General features: G+C 39.1%; 1 protein-coding gene across 1 annotated transcript; it reads left to right on the forward strand.

Moving 5' to 3' along the window:
- The first annotated feature begins 8,582 nt into the window (after positions 1-8,582).
- Positions 8,583-10,833, forward strand: TMSB4X (thymosin beta 4 X-linked). The gene is made up of 3 exons (XM_030572972.1): positions 8,583-8,689; positions 9,968-10,081; positions 10,384-10,833. Exons 2-3 carry the CDS (start codon positions 9,982-9,984, stop codon positions 10,416-10,418), a joined length of 135 nt encoding a protein of 44 aa, XP_030428832.1. The 5' UTR covers positions 8,583-8,689; positions 9,968-9,981; the 3' UTR covers positions 10,419-10,833.
- The last annotated feature ends 6,625 nt before the right edge of the window (positions 10,834-17,458 follow it).

Genomic DNA, 17,458 nt, shown 5'->3' on the forward strand with positions numbered 1-17,458 from the left:
CTCGTCCTGCCAGGGGCTTTCCCTACACAAGCGGTGACCCCAGTTTGAGAAACACTGAGTTATACACTAACAAATCAGGATAGTAACATTTTATATTGACTTTGCACTGGTGAAAATAACTACAGGTTGCAGCGCAATTGAGAATCAAGCCCAGTGGACTAACACCAATGTAAACAAGAGATGAATAGAGCCTGTTATGCTCAGAACAGAACGGTTCCAAAAGGATTCGTGGTGCCCATTGAAACTATCCATTTAACTACTGAAGTATGCGTCAATAAATGCCACATGATAACAACAAATAGCTATTAAAATTAGTAATCACTGACCAACATTTTCAAACATTGATGATGAAAGTTAGTTTTCCAGATCCATATTTAGACACCTTAATAAGACTTACTTAGATGCCTAAATATGGATTGAAGTGTCTAATTTTAGACACATTTTTACAGTTATGAACACTATTACAAGTACTTTGGATGTTTTAACAGTATTAATGTTTGTGCCAATACAAATCCCAACCTATTGGTGGCAGCAGTTCGCTGCTAGTGTACAGAACTTTGGCCAATACCATGGCCTTTAAGTATCCAGATTCAAGGGCAAAGAACCATTGAACTTTTACTTATAATTCAATCTAGCCTTTTACTCCTGTTTCTCAACCCAGAATTCTGATTTTACCAGAACTAGTGTGTGAGACTAATCAGCCGGAGATTTAGATGGTGTAAAGAAATGTTCATTACATAAATAAAAAGTATGGGCTCCACTCTGTTCTTATTGATGTCACTAGCAAAATTGCCCTTGACTTAAAGATTGGAGCCTGCATATTTTTCTCTCTGCTACTACGTTTTATAGTAAGCTCAGTTACAAAGGGTACTTGACCCATAAACACAAAAGGAGCTTTGTAAGTGGCTGGCTGTGATGACACATTGCTGGCAATTGCCCTCTGTATGTTAATGATTGTTTGAGTGTGTATATGATAATTTCCTGAGAACCACAACACACCCCAGAAAACATTCTGAGATTTTATTGCATTCCTGAGGTGTTTGAAGTCACTCAGCCTTTAGCCCTCATCATCCTGTGCTTCAGAACACCAAGGTGACCAGAGACACGAGATAATCACAAGGAAATGAGCTATCTGTTGTCTCTTTTTGCTTCATTCAGATATAAATGAATCTGTATCTACTGACAATATGAATAACAGAGAAAGTAGGAGGTGATATCACAAAAAAGTAGACATACCAGATTGAGTTAATGCCTGAAAATAAAGCTATTCTCCCTTCGGTGCATGTAACCCTGAGAATATGTGCTCAGAGAAGGATGCCCTCACAAAAGTGCTGAGGAAGAAATAAAAGAAAAGCCCTCTCCCTCCCTCCCACCCCCCAGCTCCCACTAACTTTTTGTCCTGAACAACAAGTTCCCTTCCTGGTATTTTCGTGTGTAGGTTTACTTCTCTAAATGGGAAGTTTTAAAAATAAAAGTCACAAGCATTCACAATCACAGACCTCTGGCATTGGCCCTTATTGTGCTGCATGAATAAGTTGAAACAATAGCTTTATAAAAAAAAATAGTGCTTTCTGCAGAATAGTGTCATTCCCCCACTTCTCCCCCCAGTGACAAACAATCTTTAGTGGTGCTTGAAAACACAAGACATGTACAATTTCAGGGCCAGCCCCTGGCACATACCAATCTTGCATTTCAAAAAAAACAACACCCCTCCAACCCCATCCCCCACAAAGAAACAAACTTGTGACTTTGCTCAACAGTTCCCCTTTCCAGCAGGATCTATGACTGCATTCTTGCTGTAACATCATGAAAAAGCCTCTCCCTTGAAAGATAAACGTGGGGACCCAACACTTGCCAGTTCCAAGAAAGAACTGTACTGATCCTATCCTGAGCGGTACACTTTTCTGACTCCTGACTGGGGTGACAAAGCATTCAGATTCCCCTCCCTGCCTCCACCCCGCCTCAAGAAATCCCCTTAAAAAAAACCTGTGCTGCTTGTGGTGTTTGCCTGAGGCACCCTAGGGTCCCTTGGACTTTTTCTATAGAACCTTTCCCTCTAACTTACCCTGCACAATTGGTTATTATGTTTGCAACTTGCTACAAAAGGAAGAATCTTAGGCCTTGGCTACACTTGAGAGTTACAGCACTGTTGGTGGATCAGGACTATACCACAGGGTGAGTAAGGCCAGATAGCAAATGTATAAGGCTTAGAGTGCCTATAATATACGAGATGGTGCTACTTTAAAAATATAAAAATCTCATAGTACTAGTTTAGGACCACTTATGTATGTAGGCCCAATCCTCAAAGGTATTTAGACACCTAATACCCATTGAAATCTGTCTAGTGCCACTGGCTATTGTTTCTTCCCTTGTGTTAATTTGGGCCATCCCCTTTCCAAGGAACTTGTGATAAGAATTGCTTTCCTATCATTTACGTACAGGTATATTGATATGTTTATATGCTCAACAAAGAGGCCATGGTATTTTGGAGGCAAAGCCAGCTTTATCTTTACATAGATAGGGAGCCATATGCAATGGTCACATAAAGGTCCATCCTCCCTCTCTTCCCCACCCTTGCTCTATATGTTTTATGTAGTCACATTTCTTTTGCCTCAGATTTCTAATTGTATTCTGTGTTGACACATACACAGGATATGATTAGCAGCCACTACATAGGAGAGGCCTGGCACTGGAATTGCAAGGGTTTTGTTAATTAGGACTGAGGTGCATTAGCAGAGCTGCATGGTAAAGTGTGCACAATACCTTCATGCACTATACCAATGCTTTCAAAAGCATTATATTCACACACATAAATTGAAAGAGAAGAATGACTTGACAGGAGATTTCCTGGCAGTGTTTTGTTTACTTTTCTTTCAGATACTTTGCATAACAAAAATACACACTTTTTAGATACATTTTAAACTCAGTATTTACAAACACTTCAGCCGATAAAATACTCCCACCAAAATGTAGCACCCAACTTTCCTTCCCTCTGCTGTGTGTGTAACAGACAGAAGAATGTGAGAAGAAAACAACTCACTTCCATCAGAAGTTGAAAACTAGAGTTCAGTGCCTTCTTACTCTCTGCCCTTTGTTTTAGACTGTAGGCAGAGAACACATTCTAATCAGCGTGTCACAATGGCTTATTTTCTAAACAACTTTTTTGTATTGTTATTTGTGCATATTAAAATACAGGCTGCTCACCTATGCAGACAAAAGGGAAGGAAGCAAACCCAAACCCAGACCCAGAGGCAGAAGGGAGCCTTAGCACCCTCCTCCATCCAGGAGAGCCTGTGGAAGCCCCTGAACTCCAAGAGATAAACTTCAGTTTCCTAAACCCTCTGTTGCTACCCTGTGAGTTTCACCTTATTAATGTCATGGCCTGTTGCAAATTTCCCATCATCTGGCCCAACAAAAAGGAGACTATATTATTTGTAAAGCCAATTAGCACTGGGATTAGCATTTTGTAACTGCTCTTTTGGAATTAAAGCTGTGAAAAAATAGTATGCCCCTTTAAATAGCCTGTTTAATGAATACTTTTATATCTACCTAAAAAAAAAGATTTGCACACGTTTTTGAGTGTCTCAATAACCTGCTAGAATTAGTACTGAATAGAGTGTAATATAAAAAAGGATGTATTGAGTGTTGTATTTAAGTGCTTTATTCCATTATATCATAATAGCAAAATAATGGTGTCAGCAAATACTCAGCCTGCAACAAGGAGCATTGTTAGTCTAGCAGAGCCTTAAAAAATTGCAACATGTGAGCATCTTATTTACATTTTCAATTCCCATTGCCAACTCCTGGTTGTATGTAACCTTGTTTGCAAACTGCAGAGAAAGTAAGTTCTGACAGACAATGAAAGTCATCTGAGAATAAGATTTCTCATGTGAAGTTCAAATCCTGGACAACCAATCATTTGGTTGCTCTTCTCTAAGTTTACTTGCCAGATGATGGAGAAATTTATATGCAGATTTCTTTTTTATTCATTCATTCATTTATTGTGCTCTTTCCATCATAATGGACTAAATGACATGGGAATTAATCTCGGCCACTGTGTCACATAGATATTTCTCATTCCTCATTTTTACTATAATTACTTCCATGTATGTGTGTTTTAATTAACTCAGACACAGTCTGGAGGAATTAGTACCAGGTTGGAAGTCTTGAATTTTAATCACATCTCTGACTGCCACTGACTGGGGCCTGATCCAGCACCCATTGAAGTCAATGACATACTCCCAAGTGGGGATACTTTCATTGATTTCAGTGGATTTCAGACTGGGTCCTTGCTGCTTTGCCCTAGGGAAGTCATTTAGCATCTCTGCTTCCCAGTCTCCTAATAAGTGCAATATTTACCTTAAAGAGGGTGTTAATATTTGTGTGTTGCTATATTTGTACAATGCTTTGGACATATAAAATGATGCATGAGGGCTCTCAATTATTATCACCATTCACTATTTCTCCTGTTACAACTAGCAAAAACACGAGACAGGATTTGCAGCCTCTCTGTTTATTTGTTCCTTCATTGAGTTACAGTACACTACATTAGCATGAGGCCAACTCCTGTCTAACATGCTGAAAAGTGCATGCCTTTAACACGCAAACAGCTACCAGAATGCATGTCCAATGAGGCATTACATCACTGAAGATGTATTGATTTAATTTTTTTTTAAATCAGGAGAAGAAATTGATGACAAAACCTAATGAAGTAATGAAAAATTTAACAGATCATCAATATCCAGAACAAGAATTTCTAAGCCAGCTATTCAATACAGACTATGTCCTAGTTGGTGTATTTATGAGCTTTGCATTGGTACCTTCAAGTGCACTTTGAAGTTTCCTGTCCCCTAGAGTATTTTGCAATGGATTAGTACTGGATGATCAAGCACCTTTCTCACCAGTCACAATATACCTAAAAAGTATGGCACGAAGGCACGCAAATTCTGTAACTCCCGTCACTCATAAAATATGCCCTATAGAGAGGCATTTACAGTCAGAAATTACTTCCATTTTATTTCCTGCCATTACTCAATAAGCACATTTATTTCAATAGGAGAAAAATGTCAGCATCAGGTCATAAGTGTATTACAATAAACAGGCTTTTGATATTTAACATAGGAGTAGATTCTAAATATCCCAGCCTGAGTGCATGGGAGCAGGCGGGACTAGGGAGGGTGGCAAGCTGAAGCTGAAAGACTAGAGCCCTAGCATGGGCTCTAGGGATTTGGAACCATAACTGAATCTAAATTTGGGCTAGATACTCAGCGGGTGTAAATCACCATGGAAGTCAGTGGAGCTCCTCTGATTTATGCCAGCTGGGCATCTGATGAGGTACCTGCCATTGGGCCAACTGCTTTCAGAAATACAGGCCCAAATCCTGTAAACGCTCACACACATGCCTAACTCTAATCACATGAGTATTCCCATTGAAGTCAAGGAGAGTACAATGAGATCACTCACATACTTACAGATAAGCACACACATAAGTGTTTGCTGGAGCCATAGAAGTGAAGAAATAGGCAGTCTGCTCTGGGAACTTTTAAGAAAAATTTGCACTCAACTCATTTCAGTGGTTACAAAGATCCTTTTGAAAGCCCAAAGATCTGAGATTGTGGAGCCATAATGGACTTCATACCCTGTAGAAAAGGGCCAATAATTGGAATATTTTAACTATTCAGATTTACAAGATTCAATGTTCACAAAATTTGGAAGTAGTGAAATAATCATAATTCTATCCTATAAAACTTGCTAACATATTAGCAAAGTTGCTTTGTGTTTAATAAAGAAAATATTCCAGGATCCTTTTAACACTTTTATTATGAAGTGCTATAATAAACATCTATGTCCCAACCATTTCTCAGGAAACTATAGTACTGTATGTTCTTTTCCATTTCTTTTCTAAGTAGTTCCTTTGGCCTTCAGTCTTGTGTGTTTCCCAGATCATGGAAACTATTTCTTGACCCTTTTTGCCCTCATACATGGGGTTGCCTCCTGGGTGAACAATATGAGTTAAATCCTGGCCCTAGTGAAGTCAACGAGACTTTTGCTGGGACTCCAGTGGGGCCAGGATTTCTCCCTACGAAATTAAGACTCTGTGGATTTTATGTAGCCTGCCTAGTAATAGGTGAAGGCAAAGCCATTTAGTAGCCACTCTGTGTGGCATGCTCTCCTCAGGAACTGGCATAGATGTATTCATAATGACCAGTGTAAATTACGAACAGGAGTATTGTGGCACCTTAGAGACGAATAGATTTATTTGAGCATAAGCTTTTGTGGGCTACAGCCCACTTCATCGGATGCACAGAATAGAACATATAGTGAGGCGCTATATATACATACAGAGAACATGAAAAGGTGGGAGTTACCCTACCAACTCTAAGGCCACGTCCACACTACAGAGTAAAATCGAAATTAATAAAATCGATTTTATAAAACCTGTTTTATAAAATTGATTTTATGCGTCCACACTAGGGCACATTACTTCGGTGGTGTGCGTCCATGGTCCCAGGCTACCATTGATTTCCGGAGCGGTGCACTCTGGGTAGCTCAGTAAAAGAATGGGACCAATAACTTCGATTTCCATCCACACTAACCCTAAATCGATATAGTAATATCGATTTTAGGGTTACTCCTCTCGTTGAGCAGGAGTACAGAAATCGATTTTAAGACCCCTTAAAATCGATTTTAAGTGCCTTGTAGTGTGGACGGGTACAGCGTTAAATCGATTTAACGCTGTTTAAATCGATTTAACGCTGTAGTGTGGACCAGGCCTAAGAGGCTAATTAATTAACAGTGTAAACTAATGCTGCTTAGGAGTTGTAGCTTCAAATGCCCTCCAACACACATACACAGAGGTTGCCAGGGCATGGAGCCAAGGAGCAACACAGCGGGCAACATGGGTCTCCAAATAGATGTCCCAGGATCAGCGAAGATTAAATGAATTTCCGCATACACAATCCAGGACCCCACAAGCCTTGCCCCTTTGGTGTGACCTGCGAAACTCCCTTTCCCCCATTCTCCAGGACAGGAGACAATGAATCAGGATAGTTAAAACTCAGAGATTTAACTGAACTTTTTCGCTTCTATGTATTTTTGCATGGATAGTTTGGCGTATTGTCCAATCCTGTATACACAGAAACAATATTCCAGCCATCCTCCCCTCCCCCATATCCAAAAATTACCCAAACATCTAGACCCTCGTGTTGTCACAAATGGATCATTTTACTCCTTTAGATGTGCTGCTTATGTTTGCAATGCTCGGTGCAGGGAAGCTTGAAATATACAGCATGGAGAGGTCCCAGGCCTTGCTTAGCTGAGGCCTAGTATTGTGGAAATCCTGTATATACCATGCCTCTGTCTGTCCTCCAACCACAAAGAATCAGAATCTGAAGCATACAATGAGATGTATGGTCTGTGATAACCCAGCTGTAGTGAATGGAGCTAGGGGTGGAGAGGGGCAAGTCGGGGTCTCCTTAGAGCTATTGTCTGCTGGGGCTGGGAGAAAGCCTGCCTATATGATTTCTTTCTTTCACTCGCAGCACAATCGCAAGGACAGCAGGGGGGCAGTTCCTGGAGTCTGCTATCTGATAGAGATGAGGTTTTGTAAGTGAGGAAATTTGAGTAACATGAGCAGTAAGAAACTATTGCTCAACAAAAAGAAATCCACAAAAACTTTGAGCAAAAATATAGCAGGTTTTTGGAAATGCAGCACAATATGATCACAACATGGCTGCAGTTTCTCTACAAAATGTAAAAAAAAACAGCTATCACTGGACCTTCCGGCCTCCAGACACACTAAGAGGAAGTAAAAATGAACAAAGAAAAGCAGCAATTACAAACAGTAAGCACTTTGTTATGCTATTTTCTGGAGCCAGCATATTGTTGCCATTGATTTTTTAAGCAAAACTTCCCATTAATTTCAACTGAGATTTCTGCTTAATAATGGTTGGCATGATATGGCCCAGAGTTATCATCTGTTAAAAAGGTATTGTTCTAACTAGAGTGGTTTTAAAATGGGATCCCCCCCACAGCCGTCCGGTAGCTGGGATTTTAGCACCAAATGCAATAACCCACCTGATGTCAGACAGTTTTCAAGGACCAGAAGACAGTAACAGCTGCAAATAAAAATACAAGCGGAAAATCCTTTCACATCGACATGAAGGGGAACCATGGAGTGACAGACATTGTCATTTCACACACACACCCCACCACCGCCTTCCATCGTTGCATTAGGACCACAGAGATAGCATCCCCCTGTGTTGTATTGGTTTGCTGCGCATTTACGATGCCCGTTTTCTAGTAGGGGGGCGCGCGTCATGTCCTAGCTGCTACAACAGGCCTTCCCTTGTGATAGTCTGCCATTAGTACGAATATCACACCCACAAATGCCCTAACTTTCTTTTCAGGGACAGCTGTCTACACAAATAATGCTTTCCATAGGGGAGCTGGTTGCTGGCTTTTGCTTTTATAGCGCAGTAATACATAATAAATAATAATAGTTAATAAATAACATAAAAAAGGAAGCAAGGAACTGGGAGTGTAGTGAAAGGGTTAAAGCAGACTCAGTGACATCACTCTCATTTGCATAGAAGTGAGGATATAACTGCTCATGCAGCGAAAGCGCGTATGCTACAGTCCAGAGCAGCAGCTGTAAAGACTACGGTTACTTCTGTGCAGAGCATCAGTGGTGAGGACACAATTTATATTTCAACTCTGGTTTTCTTTCCCTCGCTCTCCCCTTTTATTAGCACGCATTTCTCCATGTCTGTGCTGATGAGTGTGGATTTTTAACCCAATTCCTTCTTCAACACCCTTTGCTTTGTTACTAAGTTTCAGGATGGAATAATCCTGATGCTTTGAAATGCTCCCAAGAGATTTTAATTGTAAGCCAGTGCTTAAGACTAGTGGCGTCGTTAAAGTTGGACAGATTGGGTGAAAATGTTAAATGCGAGTCCAAGGAAAGAATGGGGGAAGCCCTCTCGGTTTCCTTTGTTCTGGCTTAACAAAAAAGCTGGCATCTTAGTCGACACTAATTGAATATTGTAGTATCTGTGACCTAACAGCAGGAGATTTTTGTTGATCTACGCATTGCTTCTTCCTTCCCTGCTATTTAGAAGGGAATTTACTACAAGCAGATGTGTGCTAAAATCTCAAACTCCCAATACAGGGAGGAGAGCAAGGGGAGGTTGTATTGTTTAAACCTTCAGCTGCTGAAAGAGGGTGTGAGTGCTTGTGTGTGCATCTGTACAAGAAAATCTCTGTTTGAATCCAGGCAGCGTTGTATCTGTGGCTGCATTGCTGAGAAGGAGACAGGCAGCAAACAGCAAGGGCGGTGGTTTGAGCTTCCTTAGTCTGCAGCTGCAGTTCTTTGTGAGGAGAAAAGAATGCAGGACTTCATCCAAATGTGCTAAAGGAAGAAAGAGCAGACAGACAGACCCCAAGATGGAGAATGTGATTAGCATAGGCTAGTTGCTTGGCATTGGCATTATTTTACATTTTTAAATTTGTGTTTTGTGCATGAAATCTTTTTTTTTTAAGATAAATAGCCTCTTCCAGGCACCATCCTCCTATTGTTCTGTTCAGAACAACGTGGAAACATTGAAGAGATTTTAATGAGAAGAAAACAGTCTCAACAATAGGCAATTGTTTTGATAATGGATTAAATTTCCACTTTAAAAAAAATGATCTGATGATAAAACAACGTATTTCCTGCATTGATTTTATTTTAAACTCCTTAATCAGCCTTGGCTAGATTTGTACATGCCATTTCACCCCACAGTATGTTACACGATGAATTTTATTTCGCTGAATATATATCTTTTTACAAAAAAAGAGAGAGAGGCTATTACGTGCCTCTTAAAGAGGGAGACGGGAGGCGGGGTTGCTGGCTGAAGATCAAGGAGTGAGTAACGCATTTCTGAATAAAAGGTGGAGGAGTCAAACTGTCTTTCGTTTCCACATACAGATTAATCTGCAAAAATGTCCGACAAACCAGATATGGCTGAAATTGAGAAATTTGACAAGACTAAATTGAAGAAAACAGAAACGCAAGAGAAAAATCCATTGCCTTCAAAAGAAAGTAAGTATGTATAATTTAACAGGGAGAGGGAAAAGGCAAGGAAAAGATAAAGACAGGGCAGAGAGAGTTTTTATACATATACATTATGTGAAATATATATGAGATTACTGAATAGATCTAAAATATCTGAACCACTGTAAAGTTACATGTAGTAGTACATTTTGCAATTAAGATAATTTTCTACCAATTTTATAAATCTACAATTGATTTCTATATTCCATAAAAATGTAACACTTATATTTTAAAAATGTCAAGTATTTCATCTTTATTTTTAAAATTCTTATTTTTGTCCTCTCTTCTAGCAATTGAACAGGAGAAGCAAGCGGGTGAATCGTAATGAAATCTGCCCTTCCAAATTATGCACTGTACATTCCACAAGCATTGCCTTCTTATTTTACTTTTTAGCTGTTTAACTTTGTAAGATGCAAAGAGGTTGGATAAAGTTTAAATGACTGTACTGCCCCTTTCACATCAAAAAATAGAGAGAACTACTGACACTGAATGAAGGCGCGCTGCCTTTCCATCTGCCTGTCTGGGTTTGGTCCTGGTGGCATGAAAGAGCTTGCATGTTGATGAAAGAAGAACTTGGGTGGGACTACAGTAAACTGGTAACACGAATAAATGCAAAGCTGTACCAAGGTCCTGCGAGCTGTAAAATGCAGTTAATCGAGTGCCATTTTTTTTGTTCAAATGATTTTAATTATTGGAATGCACAATTTTTTTAATATGCAAATAAAATGTTTTAAAATCTGGATGGTATTGATGTGCTATCTTTTGGACAGTGATATCACAGGATGAAGCCTTAGTACCTGTGTTAACATGTGTGGGATGCTAGGAGACCTTCAGAGATTATTTAAAAAAAAAACAAACGTTTTTGGCTCTTGATATATGCTCTTGCCAATTTCAGTCCTACAACACTTCAAATAGATTTTTCATTCATATTTATATGCATCACAGCTAACTGTTTGCTTTCCTGTAAATATGCTTCATTCTAATATTTATTTTTCAAATTTGAGAAATTAGCATTTTTGTATTTTTTTAAAACATTTCTTTTATAGAAATCATTCTGTATCTTCACCCTGAATTGTACTTTCTTCCTGCAAATATGTTATTAATCTGCATTCAGTTTAGTAGGCCATACAATAATAATACATGAAGACAACAACAAGGTAGCCAGACTTTTGCCTATTGTTGACAACTCATTCTTTGTGTTATGCTAAAAGTAAAACTATTAATGATCGTTTAATAAAGGGTATTCTGTGCAAATGAAGTTCAGAATTAAATATAGTTTGGATCTGTTCAGAGCTCCATTGGGTAATGTCTTTATTAGTCACTGTATGATGATCTGACCTAGAATCTTGTTTGTAAAAAGTTAAATTAATAATTTAGGGATAAAATCCATGTTGAGTTAAAAAATATCAATTACTGGAAGAAAACAGCCTTGTAAACCAGGAGACTAGGATGCCATTTCACATAACCTGCTTCCCAAATTCAGATGTACACATTCATCTCCCTTCCCTGTCACATGACATTGGGTGAAATTCTGGACCCATTTTAAAGGCAATGGGCATCAGGATTTCATCCTTTTTCCAGAATTTCATGGCTAAGCATCCAGCAGCCTGAAATGACGCTTCATATGGGTGTTGTGGGGATGGTCTGTGAAGGTCACTAATATCTTAGCTTATTCAGTGTCTGTAAGACTTGTTCCTGCACTTTCTTCTTGATGCTGGATCAGCTGTCCCCAGGGGTGCCATGTGAATGAATTGCAAGGGAGACAAATTCATCCCTAGGGGTAACCCCATCGATTTCATTGAGCCTTTTCCCTGAGTAAGGCATATAGATCAGGGACCTAATTCTGCAAGATGCTCAGTGCACCTAGTCTGTATTCAAAAGGTACTGGGAGCACTCACCACCTCACAGGATGAATTCTGTTCTTGACTGAATTCTCATCAGCATGAGTGCACAACTTGATTCCTCTAGCTTAATACTTATGAACAGAATAAAGGCCTGATGCTGTGTGGCCTTAACTCCCACTGAAGTCAATGAAAATTGAAGGCATTCAACATCTTGTATGATCAAGTGTTTAATAAGGAAGTCTACATATTCTAAGAACTAGGACTCAGTGAAATGCTGATGTAGTCCATTGAAAATCTGTTGGCAAAAATGCTTCAAGATAATTCCATTATGTTTAGGGTGGTCCATTAGAAAATAAAGTCAGTTATCTTTGCTTGCGTTAGATTTTTTTAGGCTTTCATTTTCTTCCTCATGCATTGTAGAAAAGGTACAGGAAACCAGTTAATCGAGTCTCTGAAAAATCGTTTAGACAATCACATCCTAGCTTCTGATGTTAATCAGCTGGCACAGGAAGTAGCATATGACTAAACTCAAGAGTTACAGTCTACGTTGTATGTATGCGAGTCGCGGTCGATTAGAGTGGCGGTGAGCATCTGCTTGCACTAGTTCATCTCTGCAAAGATAACCATAGCAATATCAGAGCAATATATTTAAAAGAATTAGAACACTAGACATGGAGGACCAGATCCTCAGTGTAAATTGGCATTGCTCTATTTAAATCAATGAGCTATGCTGCTTTAAACCAGTTGAGGAGCTGGCCCAATATTATGTATTTGTGGTACTGTGGCCAGTAGCTTCACACTACCTTTTTTGGCATGCATTTAGATTGATGACTCATGAACTTGACCTGTAGCTATCTGACTGAAGCTTTGATAAATTATAATTTTGTGTGTGTGTGTGTGGTGTGTGTGTGTGTGTGTGTGTGTGTTGTAAAAGTGAACATAGGATGGCTCAGACAAATGGTAATTGGATATAGAACCTTTCCCTTCTAGGTCACTGGTCCAAATGTACCAGAAGTCAATAATGTCCAAAGACTGTTACCATCTGCTAGCCGTTTGGTGGCCTACAGTATATGAGTTTCCAGCCCGGTTTCTAGTAGGGAGGTGATTATGTCACAACTGATGTGAATTAGCCCTATTGTCAGGATCCTCAATAGAGAGGCAAAGCACTGAATGAATGAATATATGCAGTCACCAGAATTTGATGGTGATCCCTCCAGGTCAGATTTGAAGAGTACTGGGCCCCATTCTCCATTGCTTTACACCATGTGTAGCCATTTATATCAGTGCAAAGTGAGTGCACAGTGGCCGCAAAACATTCCCCGCACTGTGAAAAGAGAGTTCTAATATTGGTAGCATCTTACATTCACGTGGCACAAGTGTAAGTGAGCACAAGGGGCAAGGCAGAGGAGAATCAGACCTGCTGTGATGCTCCTGACTCTTATAGCTATACTGTGAATAATAAACAGATGGGTTTAGGTTTAGGCTGTAGTGCTGTCAGTCTAGCAACTTTCACCAGTATTAAATTCACTACTAAAATTACAGGCAAGAAACCTGGTTATGAAAAAAGGTCATTTGAAACAGAGCAGCACATATGGTTTTTGATCTCACATGCTGTGCAGCCACATCAGCCCAGCCCCCTCAGAGACAAGTCTTTATGATGTCTGATGTGCTGTCTCTCCCACCCCCACCAGAAATGCAGCTCAGCTTTAGAGAACTGCCTAGGTTTTGAAATGTTTAGCTGTGCCTTCAAGCTCTGAAGCAAATTGTTCATTTAGGGTTTTAAATAAGATTTTTCACTGTCATACAAGCTGCAAGATACATGTATTGAACAGAAAACATCATTCCCAATATCCAAAATAGCACCTTTGGTACTAAATTTATAGAAAAAAATTGTTGAGCCTTTCCTTAATGCAAACATTTAGGCTATTTTGTGCAATGCTGAATGTGTGATAAAACACCACTCCCTTAGTACCTTTACTTCCCTAGTAACCGGGTAGAAAAGAAACACCAAAGACCAGTTTCTGGCTTTTAGGTTAATCATAAGTGGCTAACACACGTAGCCACTGAAGAAAATTATTTTTAAAAAGAAGGGATGAATAAGTACAAGTCCAAATGGTACATTAAAGTAATTCATGTGTTTGACTGTGGAAAATAAGCCAAGCCATGGGGGATAATGCAAAAAAATAACATAGGAAAGAGAATTGGGCATTTTAATTCCACATATGGTAGAATTTTCTTTATGCAATTAGAAATATAGCTGAAACTTACTTATTCATACACCTTAGTACAATATGCAAATCACCTTAGAAATCTGTAAGAGAAGGCTGGGGAAGCAGTTTCCTCTGACACTATTGATGTGCCTATTTTATACACTTTGCAATGCCAACAGAATGGGAAATGGAATTGTAAATAAAACTGGCTATTAATTTGTATAAAAGCATTTCATATATCATCTCCATGTTATTTGTACACTGTTTGACAGATTAATTTGCCACTGTCCCTGTGATATAATTATTTTTAGAAGCATCGATGTTAACCATGTACCTATTTTAAAGCTGTATAACTTGTGACAAGGAAGAATCCATTTTCCCTCCTGCTCTGAGTGAAGGATTTCCAAATTAAAGGCCTGATTTCAATACTGCTGCCTTGAGCTTTCAAAAATCATGAGGCAGACCCCCAAAAATCCTGAGGTTTTTTTTAGAAATAATACATATGGGTTTTTTCTTTTTTGTTTTATTTGCCTTCTGTTTTACGGTGCACTGAGGTCACATTTTTCAGCTTTCCTTCTTAGCCACAAGGACTAAAACAATGGGGAAAAAAGAAAATGCAAAACGTGAGATTCTCACAAAATCTCTGGTCTCCAGTGCTGGGGCTTTAAGAAAAATGTCAAATAGTGTGAGACTCACAATAAAATTGTGAGATTTGGCAACACTGAATTGGTTCTGCCACCCTTATGCACATTAAGGTAGTATTTTATGGCCCAAATCAATAGGACTGCTCACTACTTACTACTCAGTATGAGAAGAGTCACCAAAAGAGGCTATCAGCTATAAGCAAAAAATCTCTAAAATATATGGAACCTGTTGTTCTGGGTTTTCTGATGCTTTGGATTTATTTTCTGATGCTTTTTAATTTATTTACCTAATATAGACTGTTTCTCGTATTGAATAATGAAAAAATGATTAGCAAATACAAGGACTGCAATGTATTTGCCTCTTATTCTCTGGGATCGTATTATTTGGATGGTCACCCACTCACGACAGCTCATCCCAAAAAATTGTGTGTTATTCATCATTCTGCTGTTCATAACATTTAATTCCTGAAATCAGGGAGCAGAAACAGTATCACGTGACCTCGCTGACCAATCACACACAATGAATAGCAAATAGTTAACGTGAACAGTTCAAGAACAATCCATAGCTTGACTTTTTTTGCATAATCCTTATGAATACTGAATACCCTTGCAGAAATTATAATCTGTTTAGGAGGCATTTGACAACAGGGTGGTGGTAAATTAGCAAGTACTATTAGTTTGCAGTAAATAATTCAGCCAACCCAAGTTTCCTGTGATGGTCTGAACCTGCAGTAGTGCCAAAATTAGAAGATGAGACAGATGCAGATGTGATAGCTAGATTTATAGGGTGATATCCCCATTGAAATCAATGCCAAAATTCCCATTACCTTCAATGAGGCCAGGATTTCACCCATAATGGTAGTATAGTTTACAAGCTGTTTTGAATAATCTGAACACAAATTTCTACGGTGGATATGTCTTTACCTCCACTGAGTTACACTGTTACTGGACTTCTGCAGTTAGGGCAGAGTGCCAGAGCTGTAAATCTTGCCAGATTGTTATTGCCTGTCAGCACCTTACTGCTGTGGGTGGCATTTCCACTTAGGACAGCTCAACATTGTCTTCCCTCTACAATCTGATTCAAAGGGCAGTTTATGCAGTTATTGGCCACCAACCAGTAGGAAGTGCATGGATGCATGTCTTTCTCTGAGTCTTCTTAGCCAGAAAGTGAGAGGTGGTAGAGGAGATGGTGGAAATGGCTGTAAATTGGGAAATTAAGAAAAAATCCATAACTAGAACATAGAACATAATAATACTTTAAAAATCAAATGTTCTTTATATTAGTTTTCACTTGATTTCTTATACTGGTGCTTATTTACCATATGTTTTGGCTTTTAAAACACTTTGAAATGGTGAAATATTGCTGCAAAACACAATTATTAGCACTGGAATTCATTTTCAAGTCACTCTAGTTAATGTACAAATATATCTGGAGGTAATAATCATGTGATAATTGTGGAACCACATGAGAAGTCATGTGATAAATTAATTATACAACTAGGACCCTCACCAGCCCTGTGACTTCTAACACATCTAATGGAGCAATAGTTCTTACTTTCCAAATTTTTGAACATCTTCCTGCAGCTGCCATTTAAAAAAAAAAAAAAAAAAACCAACCAAACAAAAAATCTCCCAAGGAAATGTTTTTCTTCCTTTCCTCCAAATATGGAATTTCCTCTTGAAATTACTCCCACTCAAAGCCCAGTGTGGAAAACAATCAGGACTACATTAATGACAGGGTTAAGGTCTGATAGGTCTTGACCCTGCAGACATAGAATGGGAACCTTGCACTAGCGGAAAGGGAAGCATCCCCTTTTCCAGTGAGACACACCAAACTTGTTTCTAGCTGTGGAGGGGCCTGACTCAAATATTGGACCTTAATTTATGGCTAGAGAGGGTCATTTTTAGAGGTTTATATGGCTCCCCTCTGATCCCTATACCCTTAGCACCATGGAACCTAAATTAGTAGGCTAGGTGGAGGGATAGAAAAAATAATCTCACTAACCTTTTTGAAAACTCTCTAAAATATTCTAAATTAGCTAGTCTCTGGCTTTACCATGTAAGAGTAGTGTGGCCTTCCTAAACTCAGACAATTAAAACTTTACCCCACACACACAATATTAGACCAGCTTCTGGGATCTGTGTAGATTAGCAGGGAGCGTATGCTGATGTGGTTTTTGTGACCCATCTACCCTTTAGTGCCAGCTGGCAAGGGAGTTACAAGAATATCCTGATTCTGGTGTGTACATTCTAGTTCACCAAAGAATGTCATGTGAGGACATAAAGCCAGGGACATACTGGTCATCGTTATGGCTGTGAGGTGTATTACAGATACTATGTAAGGAGTTATGTATATACTCTGAAAATATGTTCTTAGACTCTGCATCACAACAGAGGTGGAGAAACAGGTTCCTGTCAGACGAGATGTTTATTCACCCACCTCTTGTTGGATGTAAATTAAGCAAGCTAACACAGTGGATGTCTATTTGCATATGAAATTATTGAAGGGGTGTGAATGTCAACAGGAAAGAGCACACAGGAAAAAGAAACACTGGGGGGCATATCGTTGCTAATTACAAACAATGAATTTTGGGGATATAAGCAGAAGGCAGAAAAGACAAACCTTATCCCGCACCATGAGAGTAACTGGACAGTGTATTTACATTC

Source organism: Gopherus evgoodei, chromosome 1 (assembly GCF_007399415.2).
Source record: "Gopherus evgoodei ecotype Sinaloan lineage chromosome 1, rGopEvg1_v1.p, whole genome shotgun sequence".
NCBI lineage: Eukaryota > Metazoa > Chordata > Testudines > Testudinidae > Gopherus > Gopherus evgoodei.